At 48.3% G+C, this 22,777-nt stretch overlaps 9 protein-coding genes across 9 annotated transcripts; 4 read left to right on the top strand and 5 right to left on the bottom strand.

The window, feature by feature from the left end:
* Positions 1–173: 173 nt before the first annotated feature.
* BDR25DRAFT_350444 (uncharacterized protein) lies at positions 174–829 on the top strand (the record flags this gene model as incomplete). Its single annotated transcript, XM_033694704.1, has 3 exons — positions 174–207; positions 263–318; positions 434–829. 3 exons carry the CDS (start codon positions 174–176, stop codon positions 827–829), a joined length of 486 nt encoding a protein of 161 aa, XP_033552996.1.
* A 76-nt stretch (positions 830–905) lies between these two features.
* On the bottom strand, positions 906–1,281 carry BDR25DRAFT_350443 (uncharacterized protein; the record flags this gene model as incomplete). The annotated part of the gene is made up of 2 exons (XM_033694703.1): positions 906–951; positions 1,001–1,281. 2 exons carry the CDS (start codon positions 1,279–1,281, stop codon positions 906–908), a joined length of 327 nt encoding a protein of 108 aa, XP_033552995.1.
* A 683-nt stretch (positions 1,282–1,964) lies between these two features.
* On the top strand, positions 1,965–2,251 carry BDR25DRAFT_350442 (uncharacterized protein; the record flags this gene model as incomplete). Its single annotated transcript, XM_033694702.1, has 3 exons — positions 1,965–2,017; positions 2,077–2,161; positions 2,207–2,251. 3 exons carry the CDS (start codon positions 1,965–1,967, stop codon positions 2,249–2,251), a joined length of 183 nt encoding a protein of 60 aa, XP_033552994.1.
* A 73-nt stretch (positions 2,252–2,324) lies between these two features.
* BDR25DRAFT_350441 (uncharacterized protein) lies at positions 2,325–6,712 on the bottom strand (the record flags this gene model as incomplete). The annotated part of the gene is made up of 20 exons (XM_033694701.1): positions 2,325–2,413; positions 2,459–3,067; positions 3,125–3,367; positions 3,397–3,770; positions 3,818–3,950; positions 4,035–4,372; positions 4,431–4,499; positions 4,539–4,628; positions 4,657–4,674; positions 4,713–4,846; positions 4,895–5,120; positions 5,175–5,422; positions 5,449–5,538; positions 5,618–5,845; positions 5,882–5,942; positions 5,996–6,049; positions 6,086–6,170; positions 6,381–6,395; positions 6,485–6,616; positions 6,685–6,712. The coding sequence occupies 20 exons, from the start codon at positions 6,710–6,712 to the stop codon at positions 2,325–2,327; spliced, it is 3,264 nt and encodes a 1,087-aa protein (XP_033552993.1).
* Positions 6,704–8,461, top strand: BDR25DRAFT_331696 (MFS general substrate transporter; the record flags this gene model as incomplete). The annotated part of the gene is made up of 3 exons (XM_033692665.1): positions 6,704–6,945; positions 7,011–7,309; positions 7,354–8,461. Exons 1-3 carry the CDS (start codon positions 6,826–6,828, stop codon positions 8,459–8,461), a joined length of 1,527 nt encoding a protein of 508 aa, XP_033552992.1. The 5' UTR covers positions 6,704–6,825.
* Positions 8,462–10,042: 1,581 nt separating this feature from the next.
* Positions 10,043–11,012, top strand: BDR25DRAFT_212255 (NAD(P)-binding protein; the record flags this gene model as incomplete). Its single annotated transcript, XM_033684712.1, has 2 exons — positions 10,043–10,297; positions 10,365–11,012. The coding sequence occupies 2 exons, from the start codon at positions 10,043–10,045 to the stop codon at positions 11,010–11,012; spliced, it is 903 nt and encodes a 300-aa protein (XP_033552991.1).
* Positions 11,013–12,550: 1,538 nt separating this feature from the next.
* BDR25DRAFT_278968 (carbon-nitrogen hydrolase) lies at positions 12,551–13,550 on the bottom strand (the record flags this gene model as incomplete). The annotated part of the gene is made up of 1 exon (XM_033687719.1): positions 12,551–13,550. The coding sequence occupies exon 1, from the start codon at positions 13,442–13,444 to the stop codon at positions 12,551–12,553; it is 894 nt and encodes a 297-aa protein (XP_033552990.1). The 5' UTR covers positions 13,445–13,550.
* A 606-nt stretch (positions 13,551–14,156) lies between these two features.
* On the bottom strand, positions 14,157–18,711 carry BDR25DRAFT_90994 (uncharacterized protein). Its single transcript, XM_033699229.1, has 3 exons — positions 17,528–18,711; positions 14,350–17,473; positions 14,157–14,290 (listed from the first exon to the last, which is right to left on the bottom strand). The coding sequence occupies exons 1-2, from the start codon at positions 18,521–18,523 to the stop codon at positions 14,381–14,383; spliced, it is 4,089 nt and encodes a 1,362-aa protein (XP_033552989.1). The 5' UTR covers positions 18,524–18,711; the 3' UTR covers positions 14,157–14,290; positions 14,350–14,380.
* Positions 18,712–20,501: 1,790 nt separating this feature from the next.
* Positions 20,502–22,544, bottom strand: BDR25DRAFT_253845 (uncharacterized protein). The gene is made up of 3 exons (XM_033686264.1): positions 21,402–22,544; positions 20,880–21,344; positions 20,502–20,805 (listed from the first exon to the last, which is right to left on the bottom strand). Exons 1-2 carry the CDS (start codon positions 22,383–22,385, stop codon positions 20,964–20,966), a joined length of 1,365 nt encoding a protein of 454 aa, XP_033552988.1. The 5' UTR covers positions 22,386–22,544; the 3' UTR covers positions 20,502–20,805; positions 20,880–20,963.
* Between the last annotated feature and the right edge of the window lie 233 nt (positions 22,545–22,777).

The following is a 22,777-nucleotide window of genomic DNA, read 5'->3' as shown; positions in this document are numbered from 1 at the left end:
GAGCGTGGGTACTCCGTCGTCACTCTTGCTAATTTGCAGTTGATCAAATCAACCACTAATTAGTGTTGAATGGGCTCCGACAGCTAGCTGCTTATGGTATGAGCACTTAAGTAGCAGGAGTAAGAGTGGTGTACGGTGTGCACAGCGTACGAGGTAGGTAAGGTGAGGGCAACATGTTTCTGGTTCTATTGCTCTTGTCTTTCCTCCGTACGGAGGAAAAGGGGGATATCTAGATGTTCGCGCACGGAGGTTCGCGCACGAGCATCATGTGACAGAGATACGTGGTCCTGCTCGTGCGCGATCGCTCGTATCCAGACTGTGACGCTGCTGCTGCGTACGGACATAAAACCTTATTATTAAAAATAAAAATGAGGCTTATACTACAAAGTATAGCTATTTTCTACTAAAAGTTAAGCTTATAGGCCTAAATAAGAACCATGTGGGTCCGCGTTGTTCTTCAAAATCCATATATACAATAGCCATGTCAAACAAGGGCAAACTTCTGAGCGAGAAAGAGCTCGATGATTATTTCCAGCAATATGAAGATTGGGCCACGGGAGAAGATCAAGATGAAGTCCCCATACTAGAAGAGGAAGACTTTCACATGATATGTGATATCATCAAAGATCTCTTTGAGCATATCCGTTGTCAAAAGAACACAATTGCCAACCTGGTTGAAATAGGTCGTTCAATAAAGACTCTTGGAGGTACTCTCAGGAAGGACGTTGATAGCCTTAAAAAGCTAAAGAGGAAGGCTACTAGAAGTGTTGAGGAGGGGGAAGATGGCTCTCGGGTGAAGAGGGTGAGGAAGCATGTATCTCGTAAATAGATGTTGCAACTTCGGCTGATGCACTTAAACTTTACATTAGATAGCTCCGCAATGTTATTTCATGTATCGCCTCTTGTTATAGCGCCAAAGTATCCGTGAGATCAAAGCAAAAGATATCAGCACTGGGTTGAACCACCATGCCTAGGTTTAACTTGATTATTTCTCTTCCACGGAGAGTTCATCGTCCGAATATTGAAGTGAATGCAGCTATTTTGAGACGAAGATGTATAATCAATCGCTTGGTCGTCACCATTTGAGAAGATATTAGAGCGATACATGACAATCGAAAATTCGACCCGGATTTGCATCCAATGAAATGCACATTTGACAGCAAAGCCGTAGAAGACGAATGTGTACGTAAACGTTAATTTTTCAAATATCACCTCTACAAATGAATAAATCCTTTCTTCGAGTAATATCACTATCTCTTCCGCGAACTGAGTGCTGCTCATGCACAGCGTGGCCAACAGTACGTAGTACGTTACGTTTGAGCTTTTTTCTGCCAGTAACTTCTCAATTTAGTAGTACTTTTGTACGTAAGCAGTGAATTAATTAGCAAGTACGTAACGTAACAGTAACTTCTTAAAATCCTTATACTTTTGTACTTTTCGCAAGAAGTTTTGTCAGTCTAGGTCAAAATTGTTCTAGGAGAAGCTTTTTAGCCTAGATAAAGTCCCCTAGAGTAGTTAATTCACTCTCTACAGCCCTATAACGTAACTAGTTCTTTTAGAGCTGCAGAGCCTTAATTATACAACCTGCTAAGCAGTTTCTATTAATTATAACTGTCCTCCTGCCTCTAGAGAAGGCTCTCTTACAGTTGCAGCTTGTTAAGGGTATACAGAGGAAATTAAGCGTGGGGTAGGAGTAACAACTAACTTTAAGCTACTAAGTAAGAGGCGATTAGAATAGCAGGGATCCCTCCTTAGCTATAGAGAGGTCTTTAATGTAGCTGTTATAGTATTGTTAAACGCTAGTAAAGTTTATTTTTATAGGGGGCTATTTAGCACACTAATTAGGCTACTGTGCTATAAAACGCAGAGTTTTATCTAATTGTTACTCTAAAACGCAACCTTAAACAAAGCTCCTAACGCGATGGCTAATAGGGTCTAAAAACAGGAGGGAAATCTCCCAAAATATGACCTCTCTGACCTGTACTACAGGACGTACTTGGCAATTCACTGTACAAAAGTTACGTCTCACATTTTGACTACTTTTGTACGCCTCACGTGATTACTACGTTCACGTAGTTACGTTACGTACTACGGACTGTTGGCCACGCTGCTCATGCAGCTGGAGCCTTTGCTACTACTACACGCTTCGGACGCCGACTGGGTGCTTAAGAGAGCTTATCTATAGCAGATGGTTGATCATTCGTAGAGGCCAAGGGAGCAAGCTCATCGACTTGCTGTAGGCTATCCTTAATAGAGGTGGTAGCAACTTCTGCATAAACTGAATCATCTTGTTCTTGGTAAGTTATAAAACAGGACTCAGATGGCTACCGAAAGTTGTTGACAGCTTCTGAAGTGAGATCCACAACCGGCACTTGACAGTCAATAGAAGGCTGTGTGCCTGGGCTCAGCTCATCTATCTGTGTCTAGCTCGTCTATATTGGTTCAACCAGTGTGTTACTGGACGTCGATGACAGTGGTGTGTTGGGACCTGGGTATCCCTCTTCACTCCAAGTGCTTCCAGCGGAGTGATAAGAAGGTGTCGGAAAAGGGTAAGGCTCTACCTCCCAATCCACACTAAAGCCCTGCGCCGCCATCTGATCCACTTCTTCTACCAGGACGAAGTCACGGTCAGCTGTTAGATTAGTGTATGAGACTAATGGCGGCGGCGTTTTGGTGTCGAAACGCATGTCTTCCCCTTGATTACTCCCAGCGCATCTGTGATAGGATTTCTTGTGGCTAGACAATATTTTCAGTGCATTCCGCGCACGTGCATCCATTTTTGCCGCTATGGAATTGATGAAGAGGTCATACTCGCTTTTGCATCTTTTCTCCGGTGGGCTCATGACTTGTTTTCTCTCGTTGACAGGCCTCTTTCTCTTCGCATTTGGCTTTTTGGTCAGTGGGATGCCATGGATATCTTCGAGATGGAACTCCAGATGCAAAACGGAGTGGAAGGACTTTGGACAATTTGGGTGGGGTGGAGGGCAGGTTATGGCACTCTCTTTTACCGTCTCGCGCTTTTCCAACTTTGCCATATGCTTTTTCTGGATGTGCAATAACCATTTATCTCAGTTCAGAAACTGCTACATCCGGTCCTCAGCTGGTAATCCCTCGTCTCTGAGACAGTAAGGGCAGTATCCAGGGGTTGCAAGGACCCCACTGTAGATCAGAGGATCAAAGTAGATCGAGAAGGAATCTAGGTCCTGGAGATCACCGGCGCAGTGGTCTTTCCATTCCTGCTCTGAAAGGACCCACTCGTTGCATTTAAAACACAGTTCGGCAAAGCCGCGTGCAGCAGAGCGGTCCTTTTTGTAGCAGTTGTATATGTGCCTCCAGTCATATTTTTTAGAAACCTCATTGTTGTTGTCTTGAGACACTCCCTTCACCTTTGTGCACACGCATTTGTCTCTTCCAAGCCTGGCCTGAACTCAACCTCTGTGTTCTTGCTGAGAAGTGCCACCAAGTCACGCAAAGTGGACAGGCCTAGAGTGCTGCGCAGCGTCGCGCTCTTGAAGAGATTGGTGGCTAGGCGATCTCGCTCTGGCATCATGAACCGGCAACGATTGAAGATTCCGTAATGGTACATAGGTAGATCATTCGGCTTATATGGCTGATTCTTTTGCCACTTCTTAAGAGCCTTGTCTATTAAAGCACTCCTTTTCGCCTGTAGCTCCTTAATACAACCTTTTGATGTCGTAGTCTTGTCATCCCATAAATATTCAATCTCCTCTTCAATCTCAACATACTCTTGACTCCTTTCCAAATTGTACCTCTCCTCTGCGGGAAGTCACTGCGCGAGGTTTGGCGTATACAGTACGCTCTGCTCAAGGAAAGTGGCACTAGCCTCTTCGCTCCTCCCTTCGCCAAGAAAAGTATTTTAGCCGTCAATGCGACATTCGCTATAGTCGTACTTTTGGCTGTATGTTTTTCGGTTCTTGTGAGCGGCTGCCCTCATTCAGTCAGATTCGGGGTAATATTTGGCTGTGCGGAAGTGAGTTCATCATAAAAAGAATTAGCAATGTACATAGACCTACCTATTAGAAAGAGAACGTACGCTCTCCAGTCATGTGTCGTTGGCGGCTCCAGTAAACCAGCGCGAATACCTGAGTCCGTAATCCTCGTATGGTAAGCGTTTGCTGTTTCGATATCGGTATCCCGCGTTGGCTTGTAGTAGACAGGTTGCTCAAGTATATCGTCTCTCCATGCAATAGTCACTGAGTTCATATTTTTTGGTGGAATAACGTCGAGGAGGCTCTCGATAGTGCTGTGGTCTCGGAATGCACGCCTGCTCAGCAGCCTTGCCAAAGTGAAGAGCAGTGAATTAGTATAAAGGGGAGCTTCCACTCGCCCTTCCTCAATGGTATTTTTCGGCCTTAAAACAAGATCTTTGTTAGTCCAATTTAGATAGGAGGTTGCCATAAAATGCATACTTTTTACTGTCCGGGTCATTGGAAGTATTCTTTGCATCTTTTATCCGCCGAATAGCGAGTTTGGGCTCTCTGTGACTGTTCCAAAAGCAAATGAGTTTTATGTCCTACCCCAAAATATGGTAATCAGTATTGCGGCATGAATTTACAGCTATAGAGAAACTCACTTTGAATTTCAATCCTCGCCCGGTGCCTCTGCGACTAGAAGATTCAACATAATCCCCGATACGCGCCGAGGAGTAGATGTCTACCAAAAACAGATCCTAATCATTCAGTCTTGTTGACAGATGGTTGTACTCCTTCCAGTCACAACCCCAGTAAGCATCTGCATAGGATTTAAGATGGTTGCCGTTGGCGTATCTTTGTGGCTTCTTTTCTTTCAACAGTTCAAGCTCTATCCTCAGCTTAGTATAGATATGCTAGGTATAGTTAGTATTTAAATCCAAGATAGGTGGCTTTACGCTAACATTTGTAACAGTCGTTATGATATCTTTTCGAATCGCTCCGTACTTTCGAGCCCATGCTGACGTAAATTGATTCCAATAGCTATGAACAGTCTCTACGCATGCATTCATCCCCATAGTACCTGATATACCAGCCGCTTGCATGTACACGAAATACTTGAGGGATTTTACATCGTAGACTGAAGGGATGGGCCAGTCCTTCTTCTCCTCTTTGACATAGTCGATAAATCTGTTTTAGTAGTGAATTACAAGAAATCGTCACATTTTCTCAATCTATACGAACTCGTCCCATTTTTCTAATCGTCGCTGATCTTCGAGACCTTTAAAGATGGCGTCACTGTTAATTGATGGGGGCACTTCGGTGCGTATCTTCTCTTGTGCTAGCTGAATAAAACTCTTCTTCGGCTTTGGCATAGTGAATTTGAGAATGAAAGGAAAGAGCGAAAGATGAAGGCAGGAAAAATCGTACAGCGCGGAGACAAGAGAGACGGGACGGAAGGCAAGAACAAAGCAAAGGGCACAGTACCAGCTCTGATACCGACATATTCATCGCCAACATCGACGGTAGCTTCTGGGGCCATACAGCGTGCGAGATAGCCCATATTTAGGCCACTACTACTCTCTACGAAAATAACCCAGAAATAGGCCTAAACATTACTTCATCCCCTGGAAATATGCTCGCGTAGAGTTAACTGTAAATTCTAGCAGGGATAGTCCCGTTTATACTATGATTAGAAGGATGTCTAACGAAGTTTGGACAGAAGGGTGAGTTGGTGGTGAGCTTCCTGAGCTGTGGCGGTGCAGGCTGAGCAGCGACTGAGCCGAAGTTAAGCCGGGCGTCAATTTGCTTATAAACCATAGATATGACACTAGCCAAAAGAGGAAATGGAAGTAGGGTATTTGGAGCGTGAGAATTGCGGAAATTTTTAAGCAAGTCGCATTAGCAACGTCACTCTACAGTGTAATTATGCGCATTTTTGCTATCCTAACAATGATGTTCCTCCCAGTAACATTCACAGCAGTGAGTTGGATTCTCCCTTGGTCTTTCAACCTGTTTGTGCCGAGTGAACCAAGCCTTATTCAGCACTGATTTCTTCAATTTACCGAGTGCCGGTAAGCCCATAGTATCCGAACGCGTGTAGTTGCACTGGATGATCACTATTGTGTTAGGTGTGAAGTATGCGAAAGCCCAACAATGGAGGTTCACAGCTGAGGCACAGATCATAGATTTGGCGTATGCAAAAAGCGAGGGAATTCTTGGCGCTCTGCGAGATTTGCTCTAGCCCAACGCATTCAGCAATTCAAAGATATTTCTTAATAAAAAAATCCCTTCCATATATAATATTAACATCTACATGATATATAAGAAAGAGATGCCGATGGAAAGGGCTAATTTGTAAAAAATTCAGCCCGTTCAGACTATTAGTTAAGCGACCCCCTTAAACGCTTAAAAAAAAAAAGACAAAAATAAAAGCCTCTTATATCTTACCAGCCACCAAAGAAACTGGTTAAAAACAAAGATTGTGAAGGATCCCACATATAAGGGAGGTAAAACTACAGGACTCTTATAGTTTTAAATAGCGTCGTTGTTACAGGGATTGAAACGGGAGGAGAACAAATCTCGCAGAGCGCCAAGAATTCCCTCGATTTTTGCATACTCTACATCCTTGTCCGACCCAATAGCCAAGGCCTTAGCGCTTTCTCGCTGGCGATCCATGGATGTCCCTCGGCATCCGCGGACGCTGGTGCTTGGCGTAGCTTTTCTATTCACGTAATTGCTTGACTTCAAACACCCCTCACCAAAAATATTCTTCCCATCATATTGATTGTCCCGCTCTTTTAGATACCAATTTTCTTTGTATGGAAGGAATTCTAGTTTAGCTTTATTATGTTAATGCTCATAAGCGAGAGCATCATAATACGAAGAAGAGGATATGCATCGCCCAGCATGGTTCTCGTCACTAACACAGCACGGCGAGAAGCCACCATGGCTGCTCAAGTATAGGAGTTCAGAGGGTTTTATCATTGGGACTGTTGCTTTGGCTGTGTTCACTGTACGTTCTTGAATCTCACACTCTTCTCACTAGGATTAACAGTTTCGCAATTAACCTGACTAAAGGATATGTTTCTCTACGGCGTGATCGTCCCTGTTATTCCATTCGCACTCCAGGAGAGAATTCATGTCACTCCGAATCGAATTCAATACTGGGTCTCCGTTCTCATTGCTGTCTATGGCGCTGCCCTTCTCGCTTTCTCTCCCTTTTGTGGGTGGCTGGCAGACCATACCTCATCTAGGCGGTCTCCGCTCCTTCTGGGACTCCTTGCCCTTCTTGGGGCGACGGTTTTGCTCAATGTTGGCTCAAGGATTGGAGTTTTGATTGTTGCAAGGTTGTTGCAGGGAACCTCTGCTACAGTTGTGTGAGTATTGCATTGTTTGTGAAGGCTAGGACTGACTTTAGTAGGTGGGTCGTTGGCCTCGCGCTACTAGCTGATACAGTCCCTCAAGGAAAGCTAGCCCACGCTATGGGATACGTCGCTGCTGGGATGTCTATGGGTATTCTAGTGGCGCCTTTGCTTGGAGGTGTAGTTTTCGATCGAGCTGGGTATAATGCCGTCTTTGGGATGGCATATGCGCTCGTCGGCATTGATATTATTCTCCGCCTCCTGCTTGTGGAGAAGAAGGTTGCTGCAAGATGGGACCCTAGTGCTATTAGACAAACAGCGAGCGAAGACGAAGCCACCGAGCGAAGCTCGACTAGTGTTGAAGAAGTGGCAGGGCCTTCGAATGTCGACGTGGAGAAAGATGTCCAATCAGCGGGTAGAACACCAGGCTTAGAAACGGGGACGTCTAGGGCACCGTCTCCAAACGAACCACCAACAATCGATTCTCCGGGGCCATCCCGCAAACGCGCTCGTTCCAGCCTCCCGCCAGTCCTGTCCCTTCTTTATTCTAGACGACTGCTAGCGGCCCTTTTCGGCTCTCTTGTCCAAGCCGCCCTTATGACAGCTTTCGACTCCGTTCTTACCATCCATGCCTCCACCATCTTCCACTGGCGCTCTACCGGCGCCGCTTTACTCTTCCTCCCCATTGTGATTCCAACCTTTCTAGCCCCAGTTGTAGGTTATATGACCGATCGATATGGATCCCGGTACCCAGCGGCTATCGGCTTCCTCCTCGCCTGTCCTCCATTCGTATGCCTCCGGTTCATCCAAGAAAACGCGATCCGCGATAAAGTGCTTCTATGCGCTTTGCTCGCACTCATTGGCCTAACACTAACTCTCACCTTTCCTCCATTCATGGCAGAGATCTCTGGGGTGGTGGAAGCGAAGGAAAAGAAGATGCTGGAGAGGGGTGAAAAGGGCTATGGAAGGGGAGGTGCCTATGCGCAAGCTTATGGGCTGTTTAACATGGCATTCGCCGGGGGTTGTTTGGTAGGGCCGCTCTTGGCGGGCTTTGTGGTAAAAGACAGAGGGTGGGGAACTATGGCTTGGGTTATGGGGTTGCTGAGTGCAGTGACGAGTGTGCCCACGTTTCTGTGGATGGGCGGTTGGGTATTTGGAAAGAAGTGAAATTATACAAGTTTTGAGTAGCGGAAGAGCCATCGAAATTAAAGGTGTTGATGGAAGAATCTATGGTCAAGAAGGCAAGAAGGCATTCATCACTCTCGATGCCGGAGTCACGGTCGATGAAGGAGACACCCTTGAAAGGAACCACAATCCAGATCAAGCTAAGTTATTTTCTAACAATTCTCTAGGATGACAACGGCTAGGCCCATCCGCTATCGTTCTCAAGTTTAGAATAAGTCTTAAGAACTCATTGGACCGACTTTGCACTAGCATCATGAATTCCTTAAATAACTATCCACGAGAGGGGCGACACAACTATGGGCTTTTACAAATTTGTTCCTTCGATGTCCGAAATCTCAATGAGGAGCATGTGGTGGCATTGGACGACATTCGAGTTAACGTTTTCGATTTCATAGTTGAGGCCTTGCGCCAATACCCCAAGAGATACAGTCTAGATTGCACAGATGTTTTGACTAGGAGCCTAGGTGTTATCATTCATGTAGCCTTCACTAATTCTAGAAAAGGTGAAGAGATGAAGAGACGAGAGCAAGCACTTCAATTCACAAGCCGATCCGTGAAATGCAGAATTGTGGAGCTCCTAATAAGTGGATGAGCAACGGTAATGCATGATTTTAGTTGGGAGTGACGACAATCATGTATACGACCTACAAAATATATATTGACTATTCAGACACTATATCAATGAATTGAGAGCAGTTATGGACATCCCTTGTCCCAAGGACATTAACATTTCGTACGCGAGCCGTCCAGAGTTAGACGAGTGCAGTGGTTCCTGGATCCGGTATTTGTTTACCACCTATTGATTAGTCGAAGAATGTAACCAAACATTTCGATAGTACAATAGAAAATTATCTGGTATACCTGCGAAAGGTTTTCTTAGACCTGGTACCTAGTTTCTTGGTTGGGAAGAGTGAGTTAATTCATATTCAATGTTTGAAAGCCAACCTTCGCTAATCAAAATGTAGATTTTGCGCTTCCGAGGGTTATCTTAACTATGCAGGAGTGTTGCGAAGCCTGGAATAGGATAATACTCCCGGGGACAATATGTTTCGAAGCTGGGTATAATATGTATGCAATGTGCAATCCAAATGTGCACAAAATAAACCGTAGTGAAATTCCTGTCTGGCCATCATCTGCCACTTCATCTCTACATGCGTGTGGTGTAAATAAGGCCATATATTTGACACGCAAGCGCTGTCAACGAGGATTACAACTGAGGACGAATCCTGTACAATGGATGCTGCAAGCCCTCTCTAGTTTTATCTCCCACCAGTTTGTATCTTTTCCGTGGGGTTGTCACTCGCTTCAAAAAGGAGGCATGATGTCGGTGTTTTCAAGCTCCGACAGACGAAGATTTATAATACAGCGCCCGAACAGCGAGGAGCTCATCAATGGTCAACATCTCTATTAATCACTGTATAAGTATGCTCCTTGGTGACATTAGGTCAGGACTTTTCTCATTCAAGTCTATTTCTTCAACTCTCCTAGTATCACCAACTTCTACAGCTTGATAGAGGTTAAGACCACAATTTCCGCCATATTAATATTACTGAAGTTACCTCAATGTCGAAAGCGATTCTCATCACTGGCGCCACTGGCAAACAAGGCGGGTCTCTTGTGAACGCATTGCTGAAAGCGAACGCCGACTTTGAAATCTTGGCCCTCACACGGAATATTCAATCGCCATCTGCTCAGAAGCTTCGACAAAAATCTCCAAAGATCAAGCTGGTGGCTGGTAACCTGGATGCCGTCGATGAGGTTTTCCAAAAGGCCAACGAAGCTTCGAAGCTTCCAATTTGGGGCGTCTTCAGTGTGCAGGTACGCATCTTGAACCATGCTTGCAAATGAATATTTGCTAACCATCTTGGAGGTAGCCATAGGCAAGGGAGTGAACGCTGAAAGCGAAAAACGGCAGGGCAAAGCTTTGATTGACGAGTCCATCAAGAATGGCGTCAGTCGCTTTGTGTACTCCTCTGCTGATCGCGGCGGCTCCAAGTCAGACACTGATCCAACGAGTGTCCCTCACTTTATGAGTAAATTCGAGATCGAACAGTACCTCTTCAAGAAGGCCAAGGACAGTGGATTGAATTGGACCGTTTTACGCCCTGTAGCATTCTTTGAGAATCTAACACCAGACTTCTTCGGGAAAGTATTCGCAACGAGCTTCGAAATGAGTCTGAAGAAAGAGCAAACACTGCAGATGATCGCTACGAGCGATATTGGATTCTTTGCTGCCGAAGCGTTCTTGAAGCCGGAGGAATACCAGAACAAGAGCATAACGCTCGCGGGCGATGAATTGACGTACGACCAGTTCAAGACTGTTTTCGAGAAGGAGACTGGCCAAACCCTGCCGACCACTTACAAGTTTATCGTCAGCATTATCCACTGGATGGTTAAAGATCTTGGTATCATGTTTAAATGGTTTCACGATGTCGGTTTTAGAGCCGAAATTCCAAGCCTGAGGAAGGTAAATCCAGAAATGAAGGACTTTGCGTCTTGGCTCAAGAAGGAGAGCCAATTCAAGACTCGTTAAACTTTGCATCTCGGTGACATGGTTGAAGGCAGCAAGAATGACCATTTGTACTTAGTTGTAATATCATTGCTCAGTAGACGAAGTTCTAGATGGCGTAATTTCGGGAATCTAACCTTTCGACTTTTACCAGTGTGGCCACGGCTGTCTGTGCATTATATATGTGGGGAGGTTCAGTCCCTTAGCTGAAGGTTGTTTTCTGGACAAACTCCAAATTACACAGGGCACCTTTGTCAGTATGGAGAGCCAAAACAAGGTCCAGATATCTAGGAGACCCAGAAAATAGACAAATGGAAAATGTAAGAGCATTTTTGACACCAGGTCTACCGCGCTTACAGGAGGACAAATGTGGAGGTTTAAAAAAGGCGTTAGTGTCATGTCATTGTGCGCCTGTAGCGAACTCCACCTGTATTTAGTTTGATAATAATTGTAGCAGAATGCGACGCTGGGCGTTTCGTTCGTGACTGCTCTACGTGGGACTAGGGCTATGGAACGTCTGCATTTGTGAGGAAAACCAGTGACGTACTATTGCGATGTCCCGACGAAGGTATTGCGGACAATAGCTAAAGACCATTTCAAGTCAAGAAGTATCATAAATCGAACGTTAATAGCATGGTCGGCGAAGACGGTACCCTTGGCTTCGTCTTCTACAGAACTTCACAGAGACGGCGCGATGAGGACAGTGCCCTATAGAAAAGCTTTAAGATGCTTGATGAGGAGAAGCAGGTTGTATTCTACCTTTAAGAGAGCCTAATTTGCTCAATCTCCAGATACATCTTAAGCACGAAATCCCCGAATACGTGCCATCCACACACGAGACCGGTGTGTACGTGGGTCTACACAACCGCACAAGTACGAACCTGACTCGTGTGCGCTTGAACGTGAGTCAAGAATCCAAAGAGTATCCTAATTACTATTAGCGGAGAAATGACTTCAAAGTCATGATGGCGACAGTTCAGCCCAAGGACCTTGTTCTCTTAGTTCGATGTCCTTCGGAAATGGCGGTGTGTGGGTAGAGGATCCGTGTATCCTTAGGCAGCTATCGTTCATTTGGTCGAGTCCAGGTGGCGCAGCGCAAAAAGATGTGTTCATCGTGGCGGAAAATTTAAGGCTATGGTAAAGCATGTGCTCGGGCTTAATAAGTGTCAGCGCTTTATTTGAGACTTTTTGGTGCGGAACGGCGGTATTAAGGGTTGCGTTGTCTAGAAAAGCTTAAGGGTATTGGGTAAGGATCTGTAAGTCTTTCCTAGTATGCTGGTGGAAAGACTACGGGGAGCTGGTTGCACTCTAGATTTTGCAGTAAAAGCAGATTAACCGAATTAATTTTGAAGGTATTAAGGAGGTGGCCTCCAGGTTTCTCATCGAGAGTCATATTAGTTCAATAAGGTCTGGGACGAGGAAAATGGAGACATTTGACTTATCCGTTCAATGCCAACTGAATCTGGGTCTGAATAATCCCTTAACGAAAACAGCAACAATTAGACTCCAATAACAGTTAGTCTTTTACTTTATATACATATACACATTCCTACCTGCTCAGTCTACCTCCCCTCCCCCGCTATCCCCGCACTAACATCAGGATAAACATCAAACCTCCGCTGCCCATACAGCGGAATCCCCTTCCTTACCTCTTCAATCCATCCCGCCTTCAACTCCTGCACGCACATCCCCTCCTTCTCATCCAACTGCTCCAACACCTCCGCATTCGGACCCACCACCATACTATGACCCCAAGCATTATACTCCGCGCTCATATCCCTTGCCGGACTACATAACCCTACATAAACCTGATTATCCATCGCCCTCGCCCTCGCCTGCAACTCCCAGTGCAACGCCCCAGTCGTAAGATTAAACGCGCCAGGATAAAGCAACAGGAACGCACCCTTGCGCGCCGCAATAGTCGCTAGTTCCGGGAAGCGGATGTCGTAGCAGATTGCCACCGCGATTTTCCCGTACTCGGGGATATCGATGAGAGTAATTTTGTTGCCCGGGGAGAGCACATCGCTTTCTTTGAATGTGATCTTTCCCGGGATGTCGATGTCGAAAAGATGCACTTTTCGATGGCTTGCGAGGAGCTCGCCACTCGGCGCGAAAGTTAGACTGGTGTTGAAGAGTTTCTTGCCAGAGGCCTCTTTTTCGGGTATACTGCCGCCAACGAGATATACGCCCGCCTCTCGAGCTAACCGGCTCAGCGCGTGGAAACTGGGGGACTGGGTTTCTGTTGGCGGTGATGGGAGTAATTGCTCCGCATATTGCGGGAAGTATTTCGTGCCGTAGGGGCTGTTGAAGCATTCAGGGAGAACGACAATTTTCGCGCCGGTTTTGCTGGCTTCGAGGACTTTGGTGCGGGCGTGCGAGAGGTTGTGCGATTTGTCGGCAGTGCAGGCGAGTTGGATGAGGGCGAGTTTGACGGATTGTTTGAGGAGCTGGGCCATTTTAATTTTAGTGGTGAGAGGGCGATTGAAATGAGGACCTGGATTAAAGTTTTAAATTTGGATCAAGGTGGATTGTATAAGAAGGCGGGCATGGCTTGTTTAGGGATAGGCGGATGCTGCGCGATAAAGTGAGGTTGCGAGGTCGCACCGATATCATGCACGCCCAATGATGTCGCCCCTCGGCTTCTGGACACTGACGCTGGCCGACATCGCAAGAGCCCTGGACACACCACGCTAAACTATCACGACATTGCGACTATGTAGCGACAGCAACTAGTGTTTTGAACTTCTTTCCTATTGTCCTATGGTACATTGAATCGCCAGCTACTATAGAGCTCGCAGAAGATTACCAGATCCGTCCCTTGACTACTAAGAAACTCGAACCCTGCAAGGGTACCGTCCGTTCGTTATGAACAATCCATCCATCTGAAAGTATTAGTGAAGAAAAGCCACAAACTCCATGCTGATAACCGTTTCCATGCAGTAGGGGTCCAGTGACAGCTTTAGCCGTCCTGGTCCCTGAGGTATCCCATGTGCCTGCGCCCATATGCAATCATGGCCTGGGTTAGAAGGAATTGTCGCAAGACTTCTCCAACGCTGTCGCCATATGCCGGCCAGACTCCAGTGTAATGCAAAAAGAAAGAAACCAAAGGAGTGTGGGGTTCTCACTGAGCTTTTGAAACAACGTGTGGAAGAGAGGATGTCTGATTAAACCAAATGTGAATTTGAGAATTTCTGATCGAGGCGTTCAAAGCCGTGATTCCATCAACAGCTGGTTGCAGAAGAGACGGGACTTCACAAGAAGAGATGGTCGAGGGGGTGAGGAATCCAGCTTAAAGGGCGGCACTGACGATAGATTTCCATGTTAGAGCTTGACTTGGCAACAAAAGGAATAGAAGACTAACAGAATTTATGGTGATTTGGTAGCGGGTTGGTCTACAAGCTCCCAGTAGCGATTCCAACGAGGATTGGGATGAGGATTGCCGCAATGATCCCAATATTTATCGCAACGCCGGCATAGGTAGCTGCTTGTTTGGATCTTGGTGTGCAGTACCCAATGTCTCCATTGGTTACAGTGGTGACACACCAATCGCCAAAGAAACGGAAGAGGATAAGAGCTGGCGGGAAAAGGCAGAACATAGCAAAGAGGATCCAAGATTTCTTGCGCCGCTCGGCCTCGATCTCCGGGCAATAGCCGCGTTCCACTTGGTACAAACGAGGAGAGTTCGGGTCAGCAAAGACGGTCCTAATGGTAGCCTGGCTGCCCAAACCCCGTAATGGTGACTCGGTATTCGCAGATGTTGGTCGTTCGCTGCCCGCCACTCCCATAAAGCGAGACATATGGGTGCTATGCCCAGAGGAGAGTGTCATAGTGTCTGAAGCAAGGATCATCTCCCGAAGCTTAGTTTGGCCGTGAACTGCTGGGCGGTTGTGACCCCGTCGGCGGTTGGGCGAAGGAGGCTTTATTGAGTATCGGTGCGCAGCAATCTCCCCAATATTTCGCTTTTTGCCACTTAGGGGAGAAGGGTGTTCAGGAGAATTAGCTTTAAGACGATAATGGCTTGGAAAAAGCGTGCACTGCGAAGGGGAGCGTTCGTGTTCAGATGGCGAACCCGCCTCGGCTGGATTTGACCGCTGGATCCTAGTAAAGCTAGCCGTAGCACCTGGCGAGTCGTAAAAATTGTAGGGGTTATTTCGGGTAGTCCCAGAAGGTGCCCTTTGGTGTTGAGACGACGATCTAGGCTCGGGAAGGTTGGGCGGTCGAATTCTTGTATTGCTTGAACTCCGCCCTGGGGTTGCATAGAAGCCGTACGGGGTGGAACTCAACGCTGCCCCAGGGCTGCTTAAGTCTGCGACACTGCTTCCAGCTTCACGCATACCCGTGCCACGTGGGGTCCCAGTCAGGTTGCCCTTCGGCCCTAAGACAGTAAGCTTTTCGAAAGTATTCTCCCGTTCGAATCCAGCGTCGATTGGGTTTCCAAGAGTGCTCGCGGAGGGAGGCTCTGCGCGAATTGAGCGCCCCGGTGTTAGCTCTTGGAGCTCGTGCTCCTCATCATTGTATATTATCTCCTCGTTTGGCCCAGAATTCAAGAGCTCTAGGGTCTCCTTGTCGCTCAGGTCATATTGGCGCCATGGTGTGCAATAGTATGGAGCACCAATAGTATTGTCTTGATTGTGGAAGAGAGGCATCGTCGTAGATGATTGCGCAAACGACTCACGAGGAGTATTATTGACATGGTCGGGCACAGTCCTCACGCTCGCCCGTGCTAGAAGCGGTGGCGGGGAGGCATTGAATGGATGGCGATGGGTAGGTCGCGGACTTGGGTCTTCGTATAAGGATAGATCTTGCTCATACGCTTGGCCCTCAAGTCCCGGCAAAGAAGCATCTTCAATGACCGACAGTCCTGCCCGGCTGGCGTCATCGCTGCTGCTGTAGTCGGCAATGCTGTCATCCATAGACGGGCGCTCCACCTTGCTATTGTTTCCAACAGTTTCCCAATCTTCCTTTTCTTCCTCGTTAAATTCGCCCATATTAGCTAACATGTCTTGTACAGGGCCATTGTCGCCGAAGTTGTGCTGATTACGCGAGGCAAGATTGCCCGAACTGCATCTCGCCCATATGGCCGGAATGGCTTCATTACCAGAACCTTCGGCGAAAATTTGTTCGGCATGATCTAAGGCCTCTTGTGGCGTTTGTGGGCTATTTGGACCCTCGGGCTGAGAATATGAAGAGGACGGTTCTAGAGCTTGTCCAGGGACAGTAGGGGGGCTTTGTGGAACAGAAAGATGGCCACTGACCTCCGTAGCTGAGGGCTGAGATAATTGAAGCAGATGGCGTGTATCTCCATAAGAAGATGCTCCAGTGAACATTTCCGAAGCATCTTGACGATGAAAGGGTTCTGGCATTTCATCATACTCGAATGGAGATGCTAGCGGCGGAGGCGAATGTTGTTGGAACCGTCTCCTACCTGGTACAGTCTGGATTGGAGAAACGTTTGACGAGCTGCTATCGTTTCGCCGCAACTCGAAATCGAACTGACTGAGGCCTGAAGTCATTCTAGCCGGTTGAGGTCGCTCGATCCCACCATAACCTTCGAAGGGAGGAGAACTGAGCGTTGGGATTGAGCTTTCCGTATGGTCCTGATGGCCGTAATGGTCGATGAACTTGCTGATCGTGTCGGTCTTCTCATTGCTTTGAATTTGAGAAGTCAATGGGCGAGAGGCGCGCCTGCTAAACCGAGCCGCGTTGGAATAACTATACGTACTCTGGCGGTTATAATTGCTGGATAAGTCATCGTCCTGGTAAGTCAGAGGCCCGAATGGGTTACTCATCCTCTTGCTTGAAAGACTTGGTGGATAGCCAGAAGCATCGCCATCATCGCGCGTGTATATAGAGGAGCTCTGGTAGTGGTACAGGGATTCTATATCTTCGTAGTAAGGACTAACCCCCATATCGCCTTCTGATAGCGAGATCCGGGGGTTTTCCGCGCGGCCAGCTTGAGAGGAAGGATCATCAGGGACCATGGATGTTAACGGTGCTGAGCTGTACCGCAAATCTGAGATGCGACGGACAGGTGGCTCTTCTTCAATTGCGCCCTCTAGTCCACTCAATCGGTTGGTTGCAGATAACGAGTCTGGCCTAATAGGGTAACTCTCATCCAGAGGGCGCGGAAAGGTGCCCTCAAGATTATTGTCCGCGAGGCTTACATGGCTTGAAGTGAACTCCTGAAGCTCTTGTTGAAACGGCTCCTCTGGGGTCTTGACAATCTTGCGCGTGAGATTTCGAGTTAATTGCTTCAGCGAAAAGCGCGAATCACCTGCTGACCTCTTTGGTGCTAACGGAGATACAGCCATGTTTAGGTCATAGCTATACTCTGGAGATGAGTATTGCGAAGGGGGGCTGAGAGCGACAGGCTCTGGCTCTCGTGGGAGATTGTTGTCTGAAGCACCTGAAGATTCATCTGCTCGCCTAGTGACGCCACGGTGGGCGGACTTTAGGTCTGAGAATAATTTGCGCGGAGCAGCCATCTGGCGAAGCAATTAGCGCATATGTAATTAATGAAGTGGAACACTAGTACTGACCTCTGAGTACATGAGTGGGTCCTCGGACGACCGTAAGGGAAAGTAGTCAGGTGAATCGGTGTCCCGTGTTGGAGTCTCGATATCATGGAGAAGAAGAGACTCGTGAGGATTGACAAGGTCAAATGAGGTCCCGCGATAGTGAAGAATAGCTGGTGTTGCAGGTGGAGTCTCAGGTGCTGTTGTTGTAAAGCTTATGTTCAACCGCGGCGGGGCGTTCTCATCATTCGGCGGCGAAAGAGAAGGGTCGACGAGATGCGGCGGTTGTGGGAATCGCGACAGCGAAAACGTCGAGGATGTTGTTTGTCCGCCACTCGATCCCAAATTCTCCCCCGATGATAGAGGATTTCCTCCAAAAACCGAAGGATGCGCACCAGATGAAAGCAGAGCAGAATCAAACACGGGAGACACCAGATGAGACTGGCTATTTAGGCGTACAGGGGAAGGAATAGGGCTCAGCCTGGGAGGAGGCTTGGGCAAACGTTTGATGGGTTTCCAATTACTTACTGTCGTGGGTTGATTTTGACTGAATGTCGGATAGCCGAATGCAGTGCCCCCTGGGTCGCGCAGCTCGGCGGATTGTGATCGAAAGGTTCGATCCTGCAGCGCTGATTGCTGGAAGAAGTGCGGTGGTGAGGGCGGTAGGGTGTGGTGGGTAGCCAGTTCATGTGCTGACTGGGAAAGGTGAAGAGGACGAAAAGAACCAGATCCGCCGACAGGCTTGCGTGTCACTGATGGAACACGCTCGACCTCGTTGAGAGCAGCGGCAGCGGCCTTTCTCCGTAGTGTCTTGCCCGGCGGAGTGGCGGATTGGGTTGTCGGAGTGTGCTGTTGTTTGCGATATTCGTGGAGGGTCAGGGTGTGGAGGGGAGTGCGCGAAGAGGTCGAGCTGTTAAGTGAGTGATGGGGGGAGTGAATGGGCGTGACTGGGTTGAACGCGTACGCGTGTTGCAGCGTTGGTTGTTGCAGTGACTGACCAAACTGGACGTGGGCCGCCATGATTGCGATGTTGCGGGGCTGGGCCGCGACCGCAACACTCACGATGGCGGCGATGGTGGTTTGGCGATGATCACCACTTCCCCCTGATATCGCCTGCAATATTCTCCGTTGACCTCAATGCCCTTCTCCTGTCACCTAAAACAATCTCTTTTGATGTTTTCCTCCTCGTTTGCTCGGACGATGGCTAATTCTGGCGAGTGCATCTCGACTGTGAAGCCATTGGTGCAGGGAAGGGTGTGGCAGCAGCGAACAAGCCAATAACTGCAGATCAGAAGCCCGGTCAGTCAAGAACCAGGTTGTTTCCTAACTATGCTGCTCCCCTGCACTTCTCAATTGACTTCTAAATGAGGGCTCACTTTGTGATCTTATGGCCGTCCGTTCTGCCAGAACGAAACAAGTATCCGAAGGCTCCCCCAATTCAATTGTGCATCGATGAGATGATGCTAGGGGCCGTCTCAGGTATTATAGCGAATGACCTGGCTGCGAAGGCAATCCCAAGAAGAGACTGGCAAGCTGTACGGAAAGAGACGAGACTATTCGGAGTTGCAGACCAGACAAGCGGAGGGGCCGAGGCGGATTCGAACAACGGCTGGATGGCGGAGAGACGAAGAAGAAGAAGAAGAAGAAGAAGAAGAAGAAGAAGAAGGCAGATTAGAATTAAAAGGATGGTATAATATCAAAGAGAAGGGCACGAGAGATGGCGATACCCTGACCTGAATCGAAAGAGGAAGTCACCGTTGACGCACCTTCGTCTGCGTACCACGGAAGGCGCAACAAGAGAGGTGAAGGAGCACGACGTCCGCAGTGCCTACCGTTGGAACATGTTGAAGCAAAGAAGGAAATCATGTTAGAGTGATGTGCCCGCGCGGGCCCTCCGCCGTGGCATCATCTCAGCAGCCCACTAATTCGCTTCCATCCACGTTTCTCTGCCATCGCCGCCATGGACTCTGGGAGCCCGAGGGCCTGCGAGAGAGAAAGAGCGACGGAGCATCGTGTGTGGTTAACGTTGGAAGATCAGGCCCCTGTCGTGACCTAGAGTGGGGCCGACGACTGTCCAATCAACCCTCAGAAGCCCCAGCCAACGCGTCCTTGCTGGAAACACAAGGCCGAACCAGCTGGGCTCGCGCTGATGCAGTGTGTGTGCTTCTGCCACCTTTCTGCCACTCATCGCGGGCTCTAATGTCCGTCATCTCGTTTTCGATACTCTGGTCGAAAGGCTCCCCCGCCAATCTGGCATGAGCACTGCTTTGCCTCTCGCCGCCACGCTAACATCCTCGTTTTTGCAACAAATCCGGGTCCCCGAGGTTTCATTTCAGCTGCCCGTAAATGCCAGTCTCGATTCCACTTAATTGTACGAAGTAGAGCAGCACAGCCAGGACTGCGGCTCTTCGGAGAATTACTCGATGAAAAGGGAAAAGGAGACGGGGAGCTGCAAGACCTGCCGTTCATGTAAAACGTTACGCTAGGTGCAAATTTGACTTTAGTCTACGGATCTGTATTTCTTCGATACCAGAGCGTTGGGCTAGCCATGGAGTTCGGATTGTACAGCGTCGTGACGCCATGTGCCTATCGTGAGGTTGCAGGCTCGAGTTCGGATTAGGTGTCTATTCCCCTCAAGCATCAAGAGTCGGCCGCTTTGCCATCGTCCTCGGGCTTGCCTCTCCTCAAATCAGGAGATGCAGGCTGCATTGTACCTGCAGGACACTGCATCAGCCCAGGGTCGTGGCGACTCGAGGCTGCCATGTAGCAAACATGTGTCAAGTCTCACAGCGCGTACAAGATGTGTAGCTCTCAGTCCACCGAGCTATTGAAAGAGAGGCAGATCTATAGGATTTGTCTCCGACGATGGTGTAGAGGGTAGTAAAGACCGCGTGCGCAGATGCGTTGAGGGGGTTCAGGGAGTAGGGCTGAATGCAGAGTGAGGTCATCCATCACACTTTGTTTGGACTTTGAACGGTTCGAGGATGATTATTTCTTTGACCGCGAAATAGGTCTTTCAGTCCAACGGCTACAGGACTCGGATTGAATACAAGGGTGTCACAAATTGCAGACGTAGAAAACTATAGTTGAAGCCGAAACATCGAGGACCAAGACAACATGCTTTGGTCCTACCTAAATTACTGACCCCCTGCACGTGGACGCCGTGTCTTCCCCAGATATCCTTGGTATCACAAATAAGAACATGCATTCGACGACTTCATGCTTAGTCGAGATGAGAAGGTGTCTCTTTGGAAATTGAGAAAAGAGGTAGTGCAAAGGTCTTGCTCAACATTGAGAAACCACTGGGCGAACTATTAGCGTAATTGATCTAATACAACAAACCCTCAATATTCTTGATGGTTCCGAGGCTACTCACCACTCGGCCACTGTCTCCGTCGTCACGACCTAGATCGTAAGAAAGTGCGTAAGTTGTCGGCGGCATTACCACTGTCTTGAGTCATCATCCCGTATTCAGAGCCTCTCGGGCAATTTCCTGCAGCGCTTGCTGAGCGCCGTACTCTTTCAATCCCGAACGTGATCTTGTACGACGGATAGACCGGTGCTGAACCTGCTCTTGACTGTTGATTGGAGATCCAGAGTACCGGCGGGGGGATGGTGCCCGAGGACAGCTAGGCTCGAGCATTACACGGACATTGAGAGTCTCCGGTGCCCAACTGTGCCTGCTCGCTGCGGAGCCCTGTTTCGAAGATCTCTGGCCCACTACAGGAGTGCGTGGCTGCTGTATTGTATGTTGACTTTGCAGTATAGCTTTGCGGTCTACTGGATTCTGATTGAAAGTTTTAGGTCTTCGCGCTGTTGGGTCATCTAACTTAAGAGTGTCCTGGAAAAGTCAATATCTGCTGGAGAATTTTGTATGGTGTCAGGTTCGGAGGCTTACGTTCGTAGGGTATGTGGTGCCTGGCATTGCAACGTAGTCATCGAGCGGATGAGGAAGATCTGCGAAATTAAAGCCTCTGACCGGATGGGAAGGTAGAAACTTCTGACCGATATCGGTATTGAGGTCTAGGAGGTAGTCCTGAGAGGGTTGGTGTTTCGATAAATTCATGTACCACTGCGGATATTGCCCAAACCAACTTTCCACCGCCGCGTCTACATCGACACTCAAGAAGACGTCTTTAACATCATTCGGTTTGTACACAAGCATGACAAAGTCAAATTCCCGCGGCAGGCCAGATCTTTGAAGCAGGTTCTCCTGGAGTGTCCAAACCGCCATGCCATCCTCAACATCATACTTAGGTCCTAGTGGGCTTTGTAGCGTTCGGAGAGATCCCTGGATACTCATCATATCATAGACTTTATAACTGCTATGGACGCCGCCGGAAGGGTTCACGGTTGCAGCCAACGGCGCTTGTGAGACTCCCAAGGAGCTCGATAAGCTGAAATTCCACTGCAGGTTCTCTGGTGATACAGCCCCGTACATGAGCTCAGGGGCATGCTTTAATATTCTTGGATTCGAAGGAGGGTTATTGTACCAACTTGTTTCCAGGCTTTCCGCATCGCCGTGTACTGAAACCCGAATGCCGGCCGATTTGAAGCGATGCTCTCGGGTGTTGTACGGATGGAAGACGAAATGAACGGAGACGAAGTAAATGTTTTCTAATGTTGGCTCGTGAATCGCACTGCTCTCATAATAGCCATGCTGTAAGCGGTTGACATGCGCTGAGACAAACGCATTACCGGGAAGTAGTCGCTCATAGATGCACTTCTGGTGGAGCTGTAGCCTCCTTTCTGGGGCGTTCGGATCATTAGGCTCGGGTTTTGAGAAGAACCCTGTGGACGCCTTTCGAACTTGGGGTTCTTTTGGACTTTGGGTTGGAGGCCCATCCGAAGGAGCTCTCCAACGCTTGAGCCATGAGGTCATTGACGGTGGCAGTCCTCACTCTGGGACTTTCCACAATTTCGGGAAAAGCCCCTAAACGCGCTTTCTCAAACTACTTAAAAAGAAAGGTGTCCATGGTGTGTTGAGGGGAAAGGTCTTTTACGATAGCTGATGATAGAGATGGACAGTTGGAATGGGCTGAAGGGAGACCGAAAGGAAGCTTACAGGTCACGCTAGAAACAGACGCGCCGCAAGAATCCCGAGGCTTATATGGCTTTTTGCCCACAAATTTGAGCTAGCAGGCACCTCTCGCTCTCTTCCGAGGAGGTCATGCCGACACCTTTGGTGTGGAAGCTTAGAAAAGGGTTGTTGAACGCCTAGCGGTAGTCATGTGCGGAGGCTCGATCCTGGGAGGCCTCGCAGTGTTGTGGCCA

This window comes from Lindgomyces ingoldianus (genome assembly GCF_010093535.1).
Source record: "Lindgomyces ingoldianus strain ATCC 200398 unplaced genomic scaffold BDR25scaffold_4, whole genome shotgun sequence".
In the NCBI taxonomy this organism is placed as follows: Eukaryota; Fungi; Ascomycota; class Dothideomycetes; order Pleosporales; family Lindgomycetaceae; genus Lindgomyces; species Lindgomyces ingoldianus.
The sequence above is the reverse complement of the archived record's forward strand: the minus strand, read 5'-3'. Positions and strand labels throughout refer to the sequence as shown.